Source organism: Ursus arctos, unplaced genomic scaffold (genome assembly GCF_023065955.2).
Source record: "Ursus arctos isolate Adak ecotype North America unplaced genomic scaffold, UrsArc2.0 scaffold_11, whole genome shotgun sequence".
Taxonomy (NCBI): domain Eukaryota; kingdom Metazoa; phylum Chordata; class Mammalia; order Carnivora; family Ursidae; genus Ursus; species Ursus arctos.
In genome coordinates this window covers 62,292,686-62,313,190 of record NW_026622775.1, presented here as the reverse complement: position 1 = coordinate 62,313,190, position 20,505 = coordinate 62,292,686, and the positions used below count along the sequence as shown (strand labels likewise).

The following is a 20,505-nucleotide window of genomic DNA, read 5'->3' as shown; positions in this document are numbered from 1 at the left end:
TCCCACTCAACCCAGATGCACCAAGTGAGCTGAATGACTTTCAGCCAACCACAATGGTGAAAGACAGAAGCACCAAACAGTCTTTGAAATGGGTCAGTTATTACAATTTGACTTTTTTTTATATTCTAATTTTCCTCTTTTGTTAGTATTTTTAAAAAGCACAAATGAAAAATGAAGAATTCTTTCCAGATCAATTTAAGGCTTCCCACCAAATGGAAACAGAAGAGGCCTTACACAATATCACATGTGATAAATGTATACTTTTCACGGCCTTAAAATGACAGAACAAATCATTTTTGCCGGTCACTGATTTAAGTATTGTGCCTTTAAATTGATGTCATTCTTTTTGCTACTATGCTGAGTTTTATTATTACTGATGTTCTTTAATTAGATAAATGGAAATCTCCTTTAATTTGCATTAGAATTTCCTGTTCTTATAGAATTATTGGGGTGGCTTTTTGTTCTGTTCTGTTTGCTTTACCCCAGGAAACAAATGCGGTTCTTAGCAGGTAAATGCTAAAATGGCACATAGTCAGCCTTCAAGTACCTTTTCCAGCCATCTGAGTTTCAAACACCCAGCCTTTTGGCTCCTAGAAGGCGCTGATAAGTTAGGGGCAAGGACAGGGGATGGGAGAGCAACCCAAAAAGGAGGAGGGTTTTCTATGCGTTTGCTTTTGGTAAATTTGGTTTGTTCGATAAAAATAATCAGATAGGAAGAATGATTGCTTTGCGGTTTTTTTGTTGATTGGTTTTCATTTTGTTTCTAGATTTGTTTTGTTTGATTGTTTAATTTTCCTTCTCCTGGTGCAAAAGTCACCAGAGAGTTTTGCATGAGGAAACATGACAGTACTTAATGAAACTCAGCACCTAAGGGCATAAGGCAGTTGAAGGTTTTGTTTGTTTGTGTTTGTTTTGTTTTGTTTTGTTTTGTTCTTTCAATCAGCACCAATCCCGTAAATGATCTACACTTGGTGTAAGATATAAAACTTTTTTTTTTCTTTTGGAGTGGAGACTACTCCTCCTTCTCCACCCTATGAACCATAGTGTGGGATTTTTTTCAATACTGTTTCTTATGTGTAAAAAACAAAAGAAAAGTTTTCTTTTTGTTTTTACTTACAAAACATAGAGAATATCTTTGTATACATACAGCGACTGGAAAGAAAGCTTATCTGAAGGGGTTGTGACTTATTCATTTCTTTTTTTTTTTGTAGCATTGGTGGTGGTGATGGTGGTGGTGGTGGTGGTAGTGGTTTTGTGTATTGGGGAAAGGGAGGGTTATATTTCTTGTGAGCGGTATTTACCGCAAACCAAACTTAAGGTCCCCTTCTCAGCTTGGGTCAAGATGCTCTTAGAGTGAAGACTCATACTGTAGCAACTCATAAAGGAGCGGTCCGTCTCGATACCGAATGCCTACTGCGGTGGGGGTGACATACTGCAGAATGTTAATAGTCCTTCTCAACCTCCTGTCTACAAAATGAGCATCCCAAGCTGGGTATCTCTTTCTTGGCATGTCAATCTTAATGAGGGGCCCTTCTGGGTAAGGACGCCCCGGCGGGATAGGGGGACCCATGGGTCTCACTTGGAAAACAGGCAAGCAAGTGTCAGCCGTGAGATCCTCCTGTTGTTCCGTTACGGCTCTGGTAGGCGTGACCTGGGTCCCCCGGTACCCAGGGGTCTGAGGCGCCATGGGCTCAACATCGGGGGGCAAAGGGATGCCCCAGAGCAGCTCGGCACAACAGGAGCTGGCAAAAATCTTAGCTCGTGGCCCCATGGGATGCAGCACACCGTAGTATAAGAGCATCGACGCAATCCCAGCCACAAAGCTAATAAAGACACAACACAGTGCTGGCACTGCATAGGAGTCAGTGGTCTCCGGGTTTCTGTAAAAATACCAAAGGAACGTCAAGGTAGCATTCTCTGTCAAGACTATCGTATAATATGCAAACATTCGATATCGAGTCCGCCCTTCCTTGACGTTAAACCAGCAGAAAATGTACACAATCCCTACCACCATGTTGAAGAGGATCTCCTCCCACTTGGACATGCAGAAGTCTGTTCCGCCATGGATGATCCAGAAGGCCATGGCACACCAGTGAACCACCACGAAGATCCCGAAGTAGAGCTGGAATATGGAAGCAAAGAGGGCAAAAGAGATAACTCTGGATGAGATGGTGAAGAGGCGCCAGAAGACGTGGATGAGGGCCCCTCTGTAGCTCATACTCTTCTTGTCGTCCCTGGAGTCCCGCAGCAGCTTGTGATAGGAGGCTAGCACCCAAGCCAGGGACATCAGGGAAGTCGCAGAGGAGACACCTGCCAGAAAGACACAAACCCACACAGTCAAAACCTTGGACATCTAGCAACGGGCATGGCGGGGCTGCCAGCCTAGGAGACGCCCACACACATCGCGGTCTAAAGGAGGAGGGAGAAAGAAACACACAATAAGAAACTGGATTTTGAGGTCACAGCTGTTCCCTAAGCTGACAACTTTTGAGGTCTACTTTCACTTTTCAAAACCCAGTCCAGAACTGCTGGGGACCCCTGGCTCAAGAGTGAAGCAGAGGCTTACGCGCCTTACCAAGGGAGCCGAGGACTGGGGCCACTGTGGTGACTCACTGCATCTGCTGCGGGCCGGGCGGCACATGTTCTGTTTTAAGGAATCGAGAACTTGCGGGGATCCTTGTTGCACACACATGTGTGGCCAGGGTTGGTGGCCCTGTCATCAGCACCCTGTGCTCTCAGAGGAGCCCACAGAAGGGATGACCAGTGCTGAAGCCCAGCGGGTTGCTCACTGCCCCAGGTTCCACCACTATTCTCCTCTGGCAAAGCACTGGGGTCTCTATTGGCTTTTCATCAGCTCGCCTCTGAACTGAGGTTTTTGAAATTAGCTTCTCCATCCCCTGCCTACGGCCACCCTGACCAAGGGCCCTGAGATATACTGTCTCTTTCAGTGGTTGCCTTTCTTATTCATTCTTGTCTCTCTCAGTCTCATCCAATCCTTGTTGCTTTCTCCAACCCACCACTCTGCTCAAAGTTCTCTGAGACCTTGACTTGGGAGGCCCGTCCTCGTCTGGTGTCTGTCCTGACTCAGAAGCACTGTTGCTCATGCTTCGGGAATGCCTTTTCTGCTCACCATCGTCTGCTCGTCATCCCCTGCATTTCTCCTCAGCAGGCAAGTGAATGTGTCTGATTCCAAGTGATACTTCAATTGCCGTAGAGCAGTTTTATTTATAATGCTGCCTATTGGATTTATGTAACTCAATCAAACCCAACACAATAAATAGTTACTGGATCTCTCCAAATCCACCCACAAGAAACCAATTATTAGGCAAGTATTACCATACGATCCCCTCTCAAGCAAGACTCCCCATCACCCCTCGATGCCCTCACTCATTTTCTCCACTCCGTCCATCTGAAGCCTCTTTTGTTTTTCCTTTCTCTCCAGATTAAAGAACTAAATGCAACTAAATTCAATTGGAGTCCTGAATATTGTTCCTTCAGCACCTGTCTCCTTACCAGGTTCTCTACCCTCTCACTGGAGCACAATCGCCCTACAGCATTCTTCCAGGCTGAAGTCATTCTTCCAGGCTGAAGTCAAAGTTACCTCGTCAGCCTCTCTCAGTTCAAAGGTCCAGGAGCCTGCTCATCAAGAGACTCATTCAACTGCCCCAGCCCTGCAGCCTTCAATTTGTCTTTCCCTGGGGACCTGCTTATGGTCCCACTCCCCTCCAAGCCCCAGGGGAGAGTCAAAGTCCCCTGTCATTTTACACTTTCCCTGCATTTGCCTTCCTCACCCCCCTCACTCACATACTCCCTTCCAACATCTCACAGACGCTCAATTTACGGCTTGCAGAATGATAGAGCACGATAATAAAAACCATTATGTTGGCATGAGCATAGAAAACCCTCCAGAGCGTTAACTGTTACAATAAGCATGTATTGCTTTTGTAATAACAGCAACCACAACTGACAACAAACAGGGCAGAAACCATCCCAATTCCTCCATAGAAGCCAATCTTGAGAACACCTAACAAGTTTCCTCTCACCTTTCTGGAAAGTTCTGAACACAGTACTTGGTGTGTCCTCTCTGCCCTTTGTACACACAGGGTATTTCCACCAGCACCCGCTGAGGCCATGTGTGCTCCGTGACTATGTCACAGTGGTCATGCTAACCTTTCAGAGCCTCCTGAGTTTGTGTTGTCTGGTGGTGGGGTGGGAAAGGAGGGGAACGGGTCCTCTTGGGAGTCACGTGATTTAGGCTGTGGGTTTCCAGAGGGCAGGGAATGTGCCATCATCTTGGTAGTCTGTGCCAGGCTTATTACCAATCCTGGAGCATCAACAGAAATTTCCTCTTAAACATCTTTGTGACATCAGCCCTCTCCTGGTGAACTCATTCCTCGATGTTAATAATGTTGGTGGTACCGCTGACCTTTAATAATCAGATGGGAGTTCTACAGAAGCTGAATGGGAAGAAGACTTAATTTTTTTGTTCCTTCTAAGAAATCAAAATGTATTACTTCCTTGGTTCTAAAACAAAAACTGGGTGTTATACGCAACTAATGAATCATCGAGCCTTACATCGGAAACCGGGGATGTACTGAATGGTGAATAACATAATATAATAAAAAATCATTAAAAAAAATAATAAATAAAACTAAAAAAAAAATAAAACAAAAACAAAAACAAAACAAAACAAAACAAAACAAAAAAACATGAGTGCCAAGTTCTCGGACAGCCCCTCAGCCTTCACCGTGCTGATCTCGATATTCTGTGTGTTGTGACATTCACCCCATACCAAATACAAATAAACAGGAATTCATGTTCACCAATAGCACATTGCCAAGCCAAGTACAGTTGTTCTTCATTATTCTATCTCTGGGTTACCTAGGACATTTCTAGATCTGTTCCTGTGGTTTTGAGGGCTGGTGTTCTGTTCCTGCCTCGCCCTCCCAGAAGTGTTACAGAAACTGCTTCCCTTGGAGCTGAACCACTGCCTTGGTTCTTGGTTAACATTTCCGGAATTGCTCTCTAGACTCCAGCACGAATGTTCCCCAATCATCATAAGACATTAATGCTAATTATAAGGAGGGTTTGGGACATAGTCACATGGAAGACAGATCTGAGCACTTGGCTGTGGGGCTGCTGGCTAGCGGATGCCCAGCCCCACTCTTATCTCTCTGCCTATCTGTTCCTTACTGGGTATGTTGTAGATCACCAAACAGTGTATCCACAGGAAGCTTCACAGACCATCCTCTTCAACACTCATTCAACAAGACGCAGAAGTATAGGGGCTTGGGTTCCTTGCCCAAGATTACCCTGAGGACCACTGACAGTACAGTTAGGCTCAGATTATAGCTCTCTGTGTACCTGATCACATTGGTCCCAGCTCTCCGTTCTTTCTGCACCTTGTCCCTTGGTCAGCTTAGCTCTCCAGAGGCCCATCAGATAGCACCTTTCCTGAGGTCATGTGTGATAAAAGCCATCAGCCTTCTTTAATGGCAGGTGTCTGTTCTAACACCAAGCTGTTGGTCCCTGAAGGCCTTGAATGCCAAGCCACATCCTTGGCATTGTGCAAATGCTCCAGGTTAGGGGGAAAAGGGAAAGAGGAAATTCCTGACACCTGGCCCGTGTGCAGGGTGCCCAGGGCAGAGGCCCTGCCCAAGACCAGAAAGAGTGCATTTGCCTGGAGTCTCTTCTCTCCAGAGCCAGAGCAGAGTGAAGAAACATGAGTGTGGACATCATGCCATGCTGAGCCTGCCCCACTCTCTCTGCCAGCAGCATCGACAGAGATGACTCGATGGGGCTGGGGGAATGCCCAGAGGTGGCTACTTTCTAATTCATCACATTCACCAAAGAACTCCCTGTTCTATTCAAAGCTCTAGACACATTTTTGGGGGGTCCAGAGTTTGTGCTGCTGAAGGGCTGAGTACATCCTAGAGAGACCAGAAAAACAAGACCCACTTTAGGATCTCATTTGGGAGTTGGGTTTCTCACTGGACGCTCAACAGAGGGTAACACTTGCCCTCCAGGGGCTCAAGAGCCAATGGTACAAGTCATTAGATATATTTGTTATCAACTCACCTCCAGGAAACTTGTCTGGACCCCATCTATGACATTGGCACATTTGTTATGCTTGGTCAATGGATCAAATGTCCCATGATTTGCCACCTTTGCATCATTTCCCTGGACAAAATCTGTGGCCTCACACATCCACAGGACCGTAAGTGCATCTCGTCCTTAAAGGACTGTCAGCAGAAGGTGCTTCAGGGCATCCAGCTAATTCTGGGGGCTCAACCGGGGCAGGGGAGGGAGAACACCAGACAGATGTGTTCCCTAAAGAGTCGCTGACTGTCCCCGAGAACACAGCATGATTCGCCGAGCATGTACATGCCTTATCTTATTTAGAAAAACCTTGCGATGTAGATATTTATTGCAGGTTGAACTGTGTCATTCTTCCCACAAAAAGATTCATATGTTGAAGCTCTAATCCCCAGGAACTCAGAATGTGACTGTATTTGGAGAAAAGGCCTTTAAAGAGGTGATTAAGTTAAATGACATCATTAGAGGAGGCCCTAATCTAATCCAATTTGTGTTCTTATAAGAAAAGGGGATTTGGACACACAGAGATACCAGGTATGCACTCACACAGAGGAAAGGCCATGTGAGGACACAGGGAGAAGGCGGCCATCTACAAGCCAAGGAGAGAGGCTTCCAGAGAAACCAACCCTGTCTCCACCTTGATCCTAGACTTTCAGCCTCTAGAACGGTGAAGAAATAAAGGTCTGTTTTTTAGCCACCCGGTCTGTGGTATTTTATCACAGCAGCCCTGGCAAACTAGTACAGTGCTCTAATTTCATTTTTTAGAAGAAGTAACTGAAGATATTTTTCAAAAATCATGCATCTGTCAAGAAGTAGAGTCAGGATTCAAACTCAGAGTCAGACTCCAGTGGTCCTGAAAGTAACCGCTGTACTAATGGGCCCCCCAGACATGGCCTTAGAAGAGGCCGGGTGAGGAGAGAGGAAAGAAAGTTGAGGCAGCCTGGGTACGAAGGATTTGAATCTTTTGCTGAGTGGACAGGAAGGGTAGTAGCCACGGGTATCTGAGCGAAGCCCTTGATTTTAGAGCTACAAACCAAATTTGCATTCTAGTCCACTTTCTTCAGGAGAGTAACATTCAAGCAACAAAGAAAGAGGTGACTGCAATAGAATTAACGGAGATCGCTTTCCCTCTGTCAAGTGATTAATCTTCAAATGCCTGCAGTGTATTGCATTGCAGAGGCAAGGAGGGCAAGGTTTTCCCTCACTGCTGTGGCCCACTTGGAAGATTTCTGTCATGCCTGAGGTCAACTCAAAAGTCAATGCATTATCCTGATCAAGACCCAAGCCCAGGGGAACCGGCCTTGGAAGGGGCCTTGTGGCCCTCAGTGAGATTCTCAGACAGGCCTGGGAGCATTTATGATTTGCTCCCACTATAGCTCGATCACTTTCTGTATCCCAAAGATCAGACTGGAAATTGTTAAACACTTCACGTTCAGCCGTGACAAGTTCTGGGCAGTGACCTTCACGGCTTGCTCACTTTTCCTGGTGCAGACCAGGAGGCGGGGTTGCAGCTGGTGCCCTGAGCTCACTGGTGCCCAGCCCCACCAGCTGGGAAGACATGAAGCTGGAGCCTCCTGGGGGGTCACTCCCCATTAGAAAAGCTTGGCAGAGGGGCCCTCAGGTTCTGATCCCTGGACCCAGGGTTTAAGATTTCCAGAAATGTAATGGCCATACCTTATAACCAACGGAACAGAGCGTGAGGGGCAATCTGCAGTTACCTCTTACTGAGGAGGGGTAGTCATCAGGGAAGGCCCAGTTTGGTGGTGTCAGTGCAATATCCAAAGGTCACCCTCAGCCGAACTGTTGCCAGTTGGCAAACGAAACAAAAAATGTGAGTGTGGATTTCCCATTTCACGAGAAGCATAGTAACATGGTGTCTGGGGAAGGATGCGACTCTAAAATCAGAGGGCACGGGGCAGATGAAGAATCTGAAGGAAAGATACAATGCAGTGGGAGGGATCAGAATACAGCCACCAGGATGAGGTAGGGGAGCTGAGATATGACAAGCCCAAAGTAGGGCCACGACCAAGGCAGGGCTGCACCAAAAGGCCAGCAAGTAGGAGCCCCAACACATCAGTGGAAAGGGAACCTGAAGAAGAAAGCAGACACTACAGTATCTCACAGGGAGAACACAGCATGTGGGTTCAAGGAGTACTCTGAGAACCCCCAGGGGTATCTAGAGATGGCCACAAGACTTCCCGAGTGAGAGTGGATGAGGTCCATAAGAGGACCTTGTTCTGTGGGGTGGTATGTGCATGCCCAGCTCTGTCACCAGCTGCTATCCCCCACCTTTCTGCCACAAGCACTTAGTTCCACCACTAAATCACATGTTGGAAAAACACTTAGAAGAGGGGTTGGATGGGGGCACTGAGCACAGGGTAGAGCTGGTGTAGGAAGAGTCAGCTGTGCAGGCTCCCAGCCCTCTCTCTCCTGGTTCCCTCCCATCAGCATATTACCATGGTCAGGTTGGTCAAGTTCCTCCAGTCTTACAAAGACTAGATCCTCCCTGAACCCCTGCACCTTCTGCCAGTGAGATCCCACCTTCCTTTGTCTCTTCTCCTCCAAACTTCTCGAGGGTAATCTCCTTGCTCCCCTAACTCCCACGCCTCCCCTTTACTCCTGACTCTCCCAGCCCCAATGGAGAGCTCTCTTTGAAGTCCTCAACTAATTCCTGCACCATGCAGATGACTTGTCTCTCCCGACACTGTGTGACATTTGGCATTCGAATCCACTCTGTCCTTCCTCACACCTGATTGTTAGCTATTGCCCTAGTTATGCCATCCTTTCTTTGCTGGGCTGCTATCCCCATTTTACAGGTAAGTAAGCCAAACCTGAGGTTAAGAGACTTCAGTGTGGCCGCAGCCATGTTCTGACATTACATACTCATCTAATTTGTATGGTGTGATACCCCTAGAGATTCCCCAAGCCAAGAAACATGCTCAACTGGCTATTTGTCTACCTGCACATCAAGGTCAACATCTCCCTCTTTTGACTCTCACCTCTTCTCTGAAACTAATATTATGGGAACTCAACCATCTACTCCTCAAATCCCCCTTGTGTATTTTCCCCACACTGAGTTCCTTGCAGATTGTTGGTTCTTCACTTTCCACCCATCCATCTTCCCCTATCTTCCAACATTTTTAAAAAAGCTCAGTCTCTTCTTGGAAATGCTCCTGGAAAAAAGATAAAGCAGCTGTGTGCACAGTTGTCAAAACATTCCTGCCTGTCTCCTGTCCTCACCTCCATCCAGGAGACACAGCAAGGGAGCACTGATACAAAGTTACCTTCCCATTTGGGCAACCAGGGGGAGGAAACCAGCATCGCTGATGCCACCTGAGCCAGGCTCAAAGACGTTGAGTAACTTGGCCGAAGTTACATAGGTAGTAAGTAAGAGAGCTAACAATGGAACCTGGGATTATCTCACCCCTCAGCCACAATCAGTGTGCTTGAGCCAACTCTTCCTGGCTTGTGAGATCCAATTGTGAAATTTGCAGGAATTGTGTGGGCTGGCCAATGTCACGTTAGAGGCTTGAAATAGGCGTGGTGGGAATATTTACACTATAGAAATTTCTACTACAACAAATCAGGGTTCCCCCAGTTCTGCTAAGAGCTGGTTGTTAAGCATTACAAGCACACCACTTGTCAGAATCTATTATTCTTGTGAAAAATTTAGTGGGCCTCATTGCAAATTAGACGGGCCGCATAAGGCTGTCCTCCATATTCCAAAACCATACTTCCAGGCAAACCAATCCACTACTGGCTATCGGTCAGAGTTATACTTAGTAAGTTTGATGTGAAAGCAACAAAGAGACCAATCCCCTTTTTAAACTTTCACTAACAATATGCTCACAGTAAATAATTGAATGTATGACAGTCTTTGAGCCTCAGTCTTTTGCAAGCATTGTCATCCTCATTTTGGTCACATTTCTGTGTTTGGAGAGGGTGTGATCCCCACATGAGGTTACCACATGGGGTAATCTTAAGACACCCTTGATATTTCCAGGCTGACCCTTAGTGTGGGTCCAAAGGAAGATCGTATCCACCATCTGCGGATGGCACCCTCGAGACCGACAAATGTGTGTGGCTGAGTTAATGTGGAAAAACCCAAAGGCAATTGAAATGGCCTGATGAAAACACAGGACAGGAAGACTCGAAGGTCTTGGGAAAGCTGACGTCTGAGAAACCGTACCATACCTGGAAGAAAAAGCTCTATAACATCAGGGAGATGGGCCAAGAGGGACAAAATTTGGCCACTACACAGGTAATCTGTGTGAACATCATCTTCCTGTGGTTTATAGGAAATACCTCTTTATTGGCTCTGTATCCAGGCTGATCATCATCTGCTAATTGTTAATAAAGATTTCAGTAATAATGGTCTCTCCCCTCTCCTGAACAGCTGCCGTGACCCAGACTCTAGGCTATGCATGTGACACACAGTAATTCAGTTATTCTGCCCTGCAAATGTATCTGAAGTGGTGGGCTGATTTGAAGATGGGGAGACTAAGGCTTGCAGGCTAAGGAACTTTTCCATATCAAGTAGTTAAGATATCACAGAATGAGGATTTGAATGCAGGCCTGCCTAACTCCCGAACTAAGAGGACTTTTGTGAACACCAGGGAAGGTATGTCTCCTCACCCATACCCACAGATTAATGACTTAGTATTCAGATTTATACATCAATTTCTTATCAGTTTGGTTACTGTGTGGCAGCCCTCTGATCATCTCTGTGAGCACTGACAAAGTCAAACTTGTGGGCCTGCTCACCTGAGGACCCACCCCTGGAAGGCCCTGAGCATCCTGGTATGTGCAGAGACATAGTTCTCGTCCATCTCCCTTGCCTGGGCTATTGGAACAGCCTCCTAACTCATTCCCCTGTGTCTGCCCTTGTCCTTGGAAATGCTCACATTTCCCAGTCTATTCACAATCCAGTCAAAGTGACTAAGCTACAGCATGACCCTCTGCATGGCCTCCCAGGCAGGGTAGGCTGCCCGTGGTCACGGATTTTCCACGCCTTTTCTGTGGGGTGACGTGCATTCCTGCCCCATTGAACTCAGGTGTGGTCTGTGGCTGGTTCTGACCACGGACACACGAGCAGAAATACGTGTGTCACTTGCAGGCAGAAGGCCACACTCTTCCATGCTCCAAGAATACACTGCTCCACCTGTGACAGACATGCAATGAGAAGGAAACGAGTTGAAGTTTCAAGGCACCAGAATTGTTTGGGTATTCCACATCGTGGCATGGCCAGCCTTTCCTGACTGATGTGCCATCTTGTCCTGGGTTAACACCTTGGTGGGTCCTTTCAAGGGCCTTCAGGGTCTCCCAGGATACTGCCGGGGAGCAAGAAGTGTAATTCGTCAATTCCCTGCTCCTGCCCTTCAGCAACACCCTTCCCCAGTGGGTACAGATCTGAGCTCCTTCCAGGGAGTCAGGCTTTTGTGCAAGGCCCTACGTGACCCAGCCCCTTGCCAGGGGTGGGGGGTGCTGGTGGTGGTCACTTGCCTCTGGCTCCTCACTCCCTCAGCCCTAGATGTGCTCCCGGCTCCCTCCCAACTCAGGGCATAGGCACTTGCTCTTCCTCTGCCTGAAATGTCCTTCCCCCACTTGTCCAAGTGAAGTGCCTCACCAAGCCCGAGACAGAGACTAGTTTCCCTGTGGGGCTGTCCCTGACCGCCACACTGAAAACTGCATGCCCCCCCCCGCCCCGTGTCTCTTCCCACTTTCCATGCTTTGTTTTCTACCTTAGCCTTTCCCCCACCACCTTGATAGACTTTATCTCTTACTCTCTTACTTGTTCCTTCTTTCTCTCTCTTTTTTAAAGTGCATATGTTCCAAAAGCAGGGATTTGGTCTGATCCTTCTGAAACTATGTACAAAATTGTGTGGGTAAAAAACAACAACAACAACAACAAAAACGTTGCGTGGGTATTTTTCTCATAAAAGAGCCCGTAGCTCTCCTCTGATTCCTAAGTGGGCCCGTAGGGAAAGAGGCCGGTGACCCCAGCTGCAATTACAACTGCCCACCTCTAGCGCTGAATGTGGGACAGGGGAATTCCCTGGGAGCCAACATGTATGCCATTGTCCCTCAGGAAGAAATCCTCGAGGGTAGAAGAGAGAAATAAAGAGGAACTAACATTCAATTGAGCGTTTCCCATGTATCAGGCATTATGCCACATACTTTGCTTGTGTTACTTCATTTAATTCTGAAATAATCCCATGAAATGTCTATTGGTGACCCATTTTACAGACGAGGAAACCAAGGCTCAAGGAGGTAAGAGGATTTGCCTGAGGTTATTGCATCAAGCATGTCTTTTTATTCTCCTGCTTTGATCTCTGGCACCCTGCGGACCCTCCTAGGAAGAGCAAGAAACAGGGTGCCTTTCCCATGCAAACCAACTAATCCAGAGGGGGCAAGATTCAGCCCACAACACCCATCATCATCCATTTAACAGCAGGGCAAAGGTCCTCAGCAGGAGTGGTTTTTCCCCCACCCCCACTGGGGATATTTGGCAATGTCACAACACCCGGTATTAGTGGTACTGGTTTTTAGTGGGCAGGGGTCAGAGGAGCTGCTAAACCTTCTTTAATGCACAGGACAGCCCCCCAACACACAGCAAAGAATTATTTGGTCCCAGATCTAGTACTGATGAGGTTAAGTCTTAGCCTTGTGATGGGGTATTCCTATTTCCTCAATGTCCTCAGTAAGTCAAAAACCAGACTAGGAACCTGGGTGTGTCTAATAGCTGGAGATTGAAGCTTTCTAAAGAGTTCCTCCTGAGAAGTGACTATCCTGGAAGTGGCCCATGGGGTGTAGACACAGTGTGATGTTGGGAGAGGATGTGAGAACAGCATCTCTTGGGTCTGATATCTGTAGGATGAGTCTTTTCTGAGCAGCACACACCAGGGGCTCACAGCCACTCTGGGAACATGGTGGATAACAGGAAGGTAGCAGCGCTCCCTACGAGGAGCCTCAAGGTCAAGCACTGATATTTAAAGGACCCAGCAGAGGAAAGCTAAAGCCAGCCCTCTTTTCGCTTGTCTCTTCTTTCTAAGATGCTGTCAGCACTATCGAAATACAATCTTCACAGCCAGCTGGAGAAAGACAAACTTTAGAGATTCTAGAACAAATGTCAGCCACTCAGCTGGCGTGGGGCAGGACTCAGACGCCTGGATCCTGGCTGGCCTGGAGCACACAGTGAAGAAGGCCATCTGCTGTCACTGGAAAGTTCCAGTAAATCCCTTCTCCTTGAGGAGCAAATGGCCAACCAGGCTCAATGCCCTGATGCTCCCAGAGTGAGTGCATTTTAACCCAGGTCATGAGATGCCCTGGAAAGGACATGGGCTTTGGTACAAACACCTCTGGCCTTATTTTATTGTGAACCATGGATAAAAATGTGGATTTGGAGTATTTAATGAATTATAAGTATAAAACTCAGGCACATCTTTGATATATATACATACTATACAACCTATTCATATATCTCTATATAGTGTGTGTATACCCATATATCTATATAGAGAGAACAAATATACATAGTGTATATATACATATTGAATACACATCGAGTATTCCATAGTACCAAAGATGTGCGTTCATGATGGTCATGTCAACAATCCTGAGCCTCAGGACAAATGTCTAAGTGCTCTCGAAATTCTAAAATGCCTCACATGCATTAGCTCTTCTTAAGTTTTAATATTACTGATATTGAAATGAATTAGCAATCAAGTTAGAGGGAGCAGAAAGCTTCAACTTGACATGGGAATGGCTTTGAGAGATTGCTCTGCTCAGCTTCTTGGCATTGCTTTTCCTCTGTTTTGGGTTGATAAAATCTAGACTTCGAGTTTTTTAGTTTTGCCATAGGATGTCTAGGGTCTTGTTTCTGGCCTGTTTGGGACAGTATAGGATGAGATCAGACCTCTCGAGGCAAAGGCAAAGTTCACTGCAGCCTCCTCGTACTGTCCCCTGCCCCTTCAGAAATGTGACGGTGTGGGGCCTGCGGGCTTTGTGTAGGAGGGGACTTGGAAAGTTATAGTCATTTAGAAACCGATAAAATCTTTTTTTTTTTAAGATTTATTTATTTATTTTAGAGAGAGAGAGAGAGAGAACACAAGCGGGAGGGGCAGAAGGAGAGGGAGAGAGAATCTCAAGCAGACTCCCCACTGAGCATGGAGCTCAACGCAGGGCTCGATCTCACAACCCTGAGATCATGACCTGAGCTGAAACCAAGAGTCAGAAGCTCAACTGACTGTGCCACCCAGGGACCCCAAGCCGATAAAATCTTCTTAAAAGGCTGGGAGTCAGAGTGGATCCTGTCTTCCCTGGTGTGAGATATGATATGGTTGTCAAAGCCCTAGAAATTCTGCCAGCCAAAATGGTCTTGTGTTCCTTTACCTGGGGCCACCGAGGCCCTGAAGATGACCGACTTTGATTAACTAGAACTGGACTGTGGGCATTCTGGCCTCACTGCCTCTGCTCACCGCTCAACGGTCCTGGTCCTGCTTCCGGACTGGGCTGTGACAGAAGCTTGGGGCACAGGTGGTTCTCAGACATTGTTCAGTTCCACACCAGGGTTCAGCCCCACAGCAGCTCAGGTGAGCAGGGAAGCAGACTGCCCAGCAGGTGAGGTTGCTGTGTGCCTGTGTGGGGCTTTCTTGGGAGTGGTCCTGGCCCCTGAGCTCAACTTCTCAGCGGTCAGTGGCCCTGAACAAGAAAAGTCTTCCAGGGAAAATGGCGTCCAATCAGAGCCTTGCTGAGGATGACAGCAGTGTGCGCCTTCCATGGCTGGCGATAGAAATACTAGCTGCCATTGTCAGAGGGCCTCCTGTGTGTCGAGAACAAATGCATCTCACTCCTGATAAAACCCCTCTGAGGCAGGAGTTATTAGCTCTGCTTTACAAATGAGAGACCCAAGGCTCAAAGAGGTTAAGGCCTTGTTGGAGAGGCTGAAGAGCAAGTGTGTGAAGCCAGGCATAGGAGTTCCACACTAGGAGCTTTCTACAATGCAAAACAGGATACAGCAACTTTTCTTCCAGGTGATGGTCTCAGGAGACCACCATGAAGACAAGCAGAAAAGGACTCAAAGCTCTGGGCTGTCACTGGTGAAGGCTGAAGGGTAAAGGGAATGCGGGGGCCCCCGCTTTTGTCACGGGGAGGCAAATTTTCCAGCCGGCAGGCTCCTGAGCTCCAGGGTCTGGCAGCCTGGGGTGCGTGGGGCCTCAACGCACAAGAAGGCCTAGAATTCATTGAGGACTCAGCTCTTCTCTGGTCAGCTTTGGACCCATCCTTACCTCAGGTTGGCCCTAGAGTGAATGCCACACTCTACAACTCCTCTTGATGTCCTGACCAGCCTCACACCTCCAGCTGGGTCCCAAATCGAATGGGGCCCTGGGGGTAAATTTTACAGATGAACAAGTTGAGGCTCAGAGAGGGTGATTCACCCACAACCACGCAGGACGTGGAACAGCCAAGGGGGGGGTCACCCCCCGGGGTTTCCTTCTCGGGGTCTCTGCCATTCTGCTCCCCTCCCCAGTGGTGAGACATGTGAGACATGGGAAAGCATTGTTTGTGAAACGTGCAGGCTTTCCTTCCTTGGGAATCTTAAGGAATAGAAAAGATCTTATGAAGATCATTTCACTGCAGTCTTTCCTGGAGCTCCAAGTTCCCGTGATCGTCTCTAATGTGAATGTCAAGGCTAATTAAAGATCTCTACTGCCCCAATTTCACTGAGATTTTCCCCCTTTTCTCTTCCTTAGAGTCACAGGCTACCCACCCAGTGCTCCTTCTGCCAGCCTTTGTCCTCTGCAGGGAAGTTGCTCACAGGAGAGCAGCTCTGCCAGGGGTGAAGTGTCTTTACGTGGCAATGGAAATGTTCTCAGATGAACTGTAACAACTCTGCGAATATACTAAAGCCAGTGACTTGTACACTTCAAGTGGATGAATTGAATGGTATGTAAGTTGTATCTCAATAAAGCTATTTAAACAAACAAACAAACAAACAAACAAACAAACAAGTAAATAAGCAAGCGGCAGCTCTGCTGGCAAGACCTCTAGGCCAGGCTAAGCTACAGAAGCAGCTGAGAGACCATCTCAGCCTCCATGCCACCCCTCAGACACCGGAGGCACTCTCTTAGCTCAAGGCCTTGCCCTTGGCTGTCCTCTCTTCCTGGCACACTTGCTTCCAAAATCTGCATGGCTGGCTCCCTCCCATCCTCACTTCTTTGCTCAGAGGTCACCTTGTCCAGGGAACCTTTCCCAGCCGCCGTACTGAAAACTGCCCACAGCTCTGCTCCCCTCCCGTCTCTCTTCCCAGATTTCATTGCTCTTCTGAGTGCCTCTCATTTGCTAATATAGAAAATAAGATATTTGTTTTGTTCATTGTTTGCCTGTCTCTGCAAGAAATGTAAGCTCCGTGAGGACAGGACTTTCTGTTTTGTTTATGGCTATGTCTGCCCCCGGCTCCTAGAACCGTGCTCAGCACATTGTAAGTGCTTAATAAATGGTTACTGAGTAAGTGAATCAGCCGCCCAATTACAGTTACTGCTCAGGCTTCTGAATTTGCATCCCTCAGAGCCTTCCCCCACAAAGTGGTACTGGACAGCCCGTGTGAGCTCAGGAAGACTTGCCTGGATGGCCCTCTGTGTTTCAGCAACTCATGCACAAATGTTTCCAGGTGGCCAATTGCTGTTCCATTGGTGGTAACTACAATGAAATCGATTTCGTTTGCCTTTCTCATATTTGTCCTGCTGCTTTAAGAAGTCTCCTTCATATGTACATACTATGTTTTCTTTTGCTCGTAAAAATTTAAGTTTGTTAAGAGGCTAGATTTCACTTATACTGTGATTAAAAAAAGAGAATTAAAAAAATTGCTACGATTAAAGAAAGAGAAAAGAACTCTGCCTCTCTTTTTCTCTTGCCAGTTGTTAGGGGCCATCTCAGCCAGGGCCTCGGAACCATATGCAGATTCAAGCTGGAACGTGCACTGGAAGAGTGGAGGTCTCTGCTTAAAATTCTTGCAAATTCTGTTTAAAAGTATACAGTTTTATTATTTTTCTAATAATAATTTTTTATTATGTTGTGTTAGTCACCATACAGTACATCCCAAGTTTTTGATGTAAAGTTCCATGATTCATTACTTGCGTATAACACCCAGTGCACCATGCAATATGTGCCCTCCTTAATACCCATCACCAGCCTATCCCAATCCCCCACTCCCCTTCCCTCTGAAGCCCTAGGTTTGTTTCCCAGAGTCCATAAGAGCTGTTGAACAAGGAGCCATTGGTAGCTGAAGCAGGACTGTACGCTGGAGTTGGCTGGTCAGACACCAAGTAGGTATTGCATGGGGGAGAAGGAGGGTGTCTCCTCAGAAGGAGCACAGGAAACAGAGCTGGAAAGAGGGGGAAAGCACCCACTACTCCCACCACCGTGGGGGAAACAGGAGAGGTCAATTTTTGTGTTCTGGCCTGAGAAGGCAGTTATGCCCGTGTACGTCTCTTCTTTTCAGTTATAGGTGAAGAAGATACAGGACAGCCAGGAGAAGGGAGGGAACAGAGGATTGCACCTCTTTTCTTTTCTTTATCTGCTCCCGGTGAAGCCACAGACAAGTGATAAGCAACCTGGAAATTGACATCAAAGGCTAGAAGACCTCTGTACCGACTTGGTCTGAAACCCTGGATCAGCTCTTGGAGATGGGCGACTCCAGCTCAGCAGGGGAGTGAGCTTGAGAGAAGGGCTCCATGCACTAGTAAGGGCTGGGGGTGGGGCACAGAGGCTCCCTGTGATTCTGGATGAGGTGATTCATTATCTGATGTTGTTTGGTGCAATAGATCAATTGCATTTTGTTCTTAAGATTAAAAGAACACTAGTGTCTGAAGGCAGGGTTTAATACTTTCTCATGCTTCCTCATCTTAGTATAAGCTGCTGATTTTTATATAACTTTGGTGCTGGATATGGTGGTATTGATGGGAGGTGGGTGGTAGGAAGAACTACCTGGGCGAGGCTTGGTATTTGAACTCCATCTTGTAGATGCCTTGCTACCATCTCAATCGCAGGCCCAGGGTGGCAGGGAAGAGGAGCCTCTTCTGAGAGTCTTCCTTGCTGTGTGACCTTGGGCAACTTACTTACCTCTCTGTGCTTCAGCTTCCCGTATGTTAAACAAGGAGGGTGGGTTAGACGGCCTAGTCACCCTCTTCAGTTCGAAAGATCCCATTGCTCTAAATCCCTTTGGACACTGAAGTCATGAGATTCAAGTGTTTTGGCACCAGAGGTGCCTTCATGCAGAGCCCCTGCCTGACCGCCACTCACAGCGCTTCTGGGGCACCTGTAAAGTTTTGCATGGTGGAGTGTCACCTGTGAGAACAAGTTGGATCTGCTTTTGATCATCTCTGAAGGGAGAATTGCATCCCCTGTGGGTGCTCCCTGAGTGGGACTGGTTCTGTGCTCAGAGGTGGCTCTACCTTCAAGTTCCAGCCCCAGCTCTTGTGGTTGTCTGGAGCTTCTGGTCCCATCCTGGGATTTCCAGTCTTTCCCCCTATCTGAATTAGAGGGTTGAGGGGGACACACATAGCTCAGAGGGTATCTGGGGATGCCTGGGGTTTTCTGAGGGTTCCCAGAGGGACCTAAGAAGACAAAAGGAACTTGCACCATATGGAAATGGGGATCACTGGGTTTTAATACCAAATCTCTCACTAACTGGGTAAGCCACCCACTTGTGTCTGGCCAAGCTCTCTTGGTCTCCAGGGTTAGAATAGAAACTAACCCCAAGGAAAGGCCAGTTAAAGGGCTGTGTGTCTTTATCACTAGGCGTTTAGGGGAGCTGGGAGGGTCCCGGGTCTTGGGTCCATTCCCTCACTCCTCGATCAGCCGAGCTTAGCTCCATAGTAAGACAGCAAGGCTTCCCCCTGGGTGCTTAGCAGAGGTGGCTTGCACAAAATGCTCTGGAAAACTAAGACTAACATTTTCAAAAAGCCAAGCCCTGGGCAGAGATTTCAGTGGCAAGAAGCAGAAGCATTATCTTCTGACCCAGTCAGTATAATTACATCTAAGGTACATACACACACATGCACACATACACACACACGCTGGAGCAGACGGGTCCACAGTGCATATCAACCTCCGCTCCCTCCCTGCATCAGTAACCACTTCCCACAGAACCCACCTGAGTCTGTCTCTTTAAGACTCAGACACAGCCATCCCTGCTAAGGACACAGGCATTGGAGCCCAGCTACCTAGATAAAGATCCGGCTGTGTCAGCTACAAGCCTGCTGGCTGCCTCATGCTGTTACTTAAAGTCTTTGGACCTCAGTTTCATCATCTATAAAATGGGAATAATAAAAAAGATCTACTCATAGGGCTGCCATGGGACCTTAATGGGTTAATCCATGTAAAGCTCTTAAACTAGTCTCTGGCACACAGAGCTCCCCAAAAGTCTTAACTAGTATTGGGAGCATCATCCTCATCACCACCACCACCCCCCACACTCGCCACAATACACCCTCCACTCTCGGTGCCCATGACCACTCACTTCCTGTCTGCTCTTCCCTCTCCCAGGCCTCCCCATCTCTTGGCGCTTACAGTTCCCTGTCCACAACAGCCACCCAAACATCTCTTTCAGGCAAGCTCCTATTCCTCCATTAAGACTCAGATCAAATGCTACCTCCTCTGTCATGCCCCTGGAAACAGTTATATATCCCTCCTCTGTGCGTGCAGCTATCACAGAATTTAAAATGTGCTGCACCAGACACAAACTCCTGAAGGGCAGATGTCTTCGAAAGCGCATTCCCAACATAGCGCCTGGCCCATGGCAGGTGCCTGACAAATGGGGATAGTGTGATGCCAGGGGAAAGTGGTCATCAGAGCCCTACATATAGGTTAACTCCTCCATTTGGGCCTAACTAAAAAAGGCAGACTCGGGGGCTATGTGGGTGTAAGCCCATCCCCCCAACCCCTGCCAATGTTCATGTGGAAACATCAGAAAAACTCAGAAGGAAAAGCGATAGAGCTGCTGATTCTCCATCCAGTCCCCCAAATCTTTTCCCCCACAGAGTCTCTTCCATCTCAACACACCCAGTTAGAAACTACTACCTCTCCCTTCTATCACGCTGACACCAGCTTTACCAAGTCTTATTGGCTCACTCTCCAGAATGGCCCCCAAATTCGTGCACTTGGAATCATTTCCCAAACGCTCTCTGCCCCATAATTTCATCCCTGGATCTCTTGGCTCAGCTCTTGCTCTCTTCCCTGAACAGCGGGAAAGGGGATCTTCTTGAAATGCAGGTCTGATCCTAGAGCTGTCCTATATAACTCTTCTCACCGCACTTAGCATCAACTTAAGCTCCTTGCAGGGCCCCACGGACCCTGCCTGATCAGGCCCCTGACTTCCTCCCCATCCTCCCCCTGACATCTCTTTCCTCC

General features: G+C 47.7%; 1 protein-coding gene across 1 annotated transcript in view; it reads right to left on the bottom strand.

Annotated features, from left to right (window-relative positions):
• Positions 1 to 1,134: 1,134 nt before the first annotated feature.
• The window catches only part of XKR6 (XK related 6), a 306,339-nt gene continuing 286,968 nt past the window's right edge, over positions 1,135 to 20,505 (bottom strand). Inside the window, exon 3 of the mRNA XM_057310186.1 lies at positions 1,135 to 2,310. Within this exon, the coding sequence (XP_057166169.1) occupies positions 1,349 to 2,310 (962 nt within the window). The 3' untranslated portion in view covers positions 1,135 to 1,348. The remainder of the gene's footprint in view (positions 2,311 to 20,505) is intronic.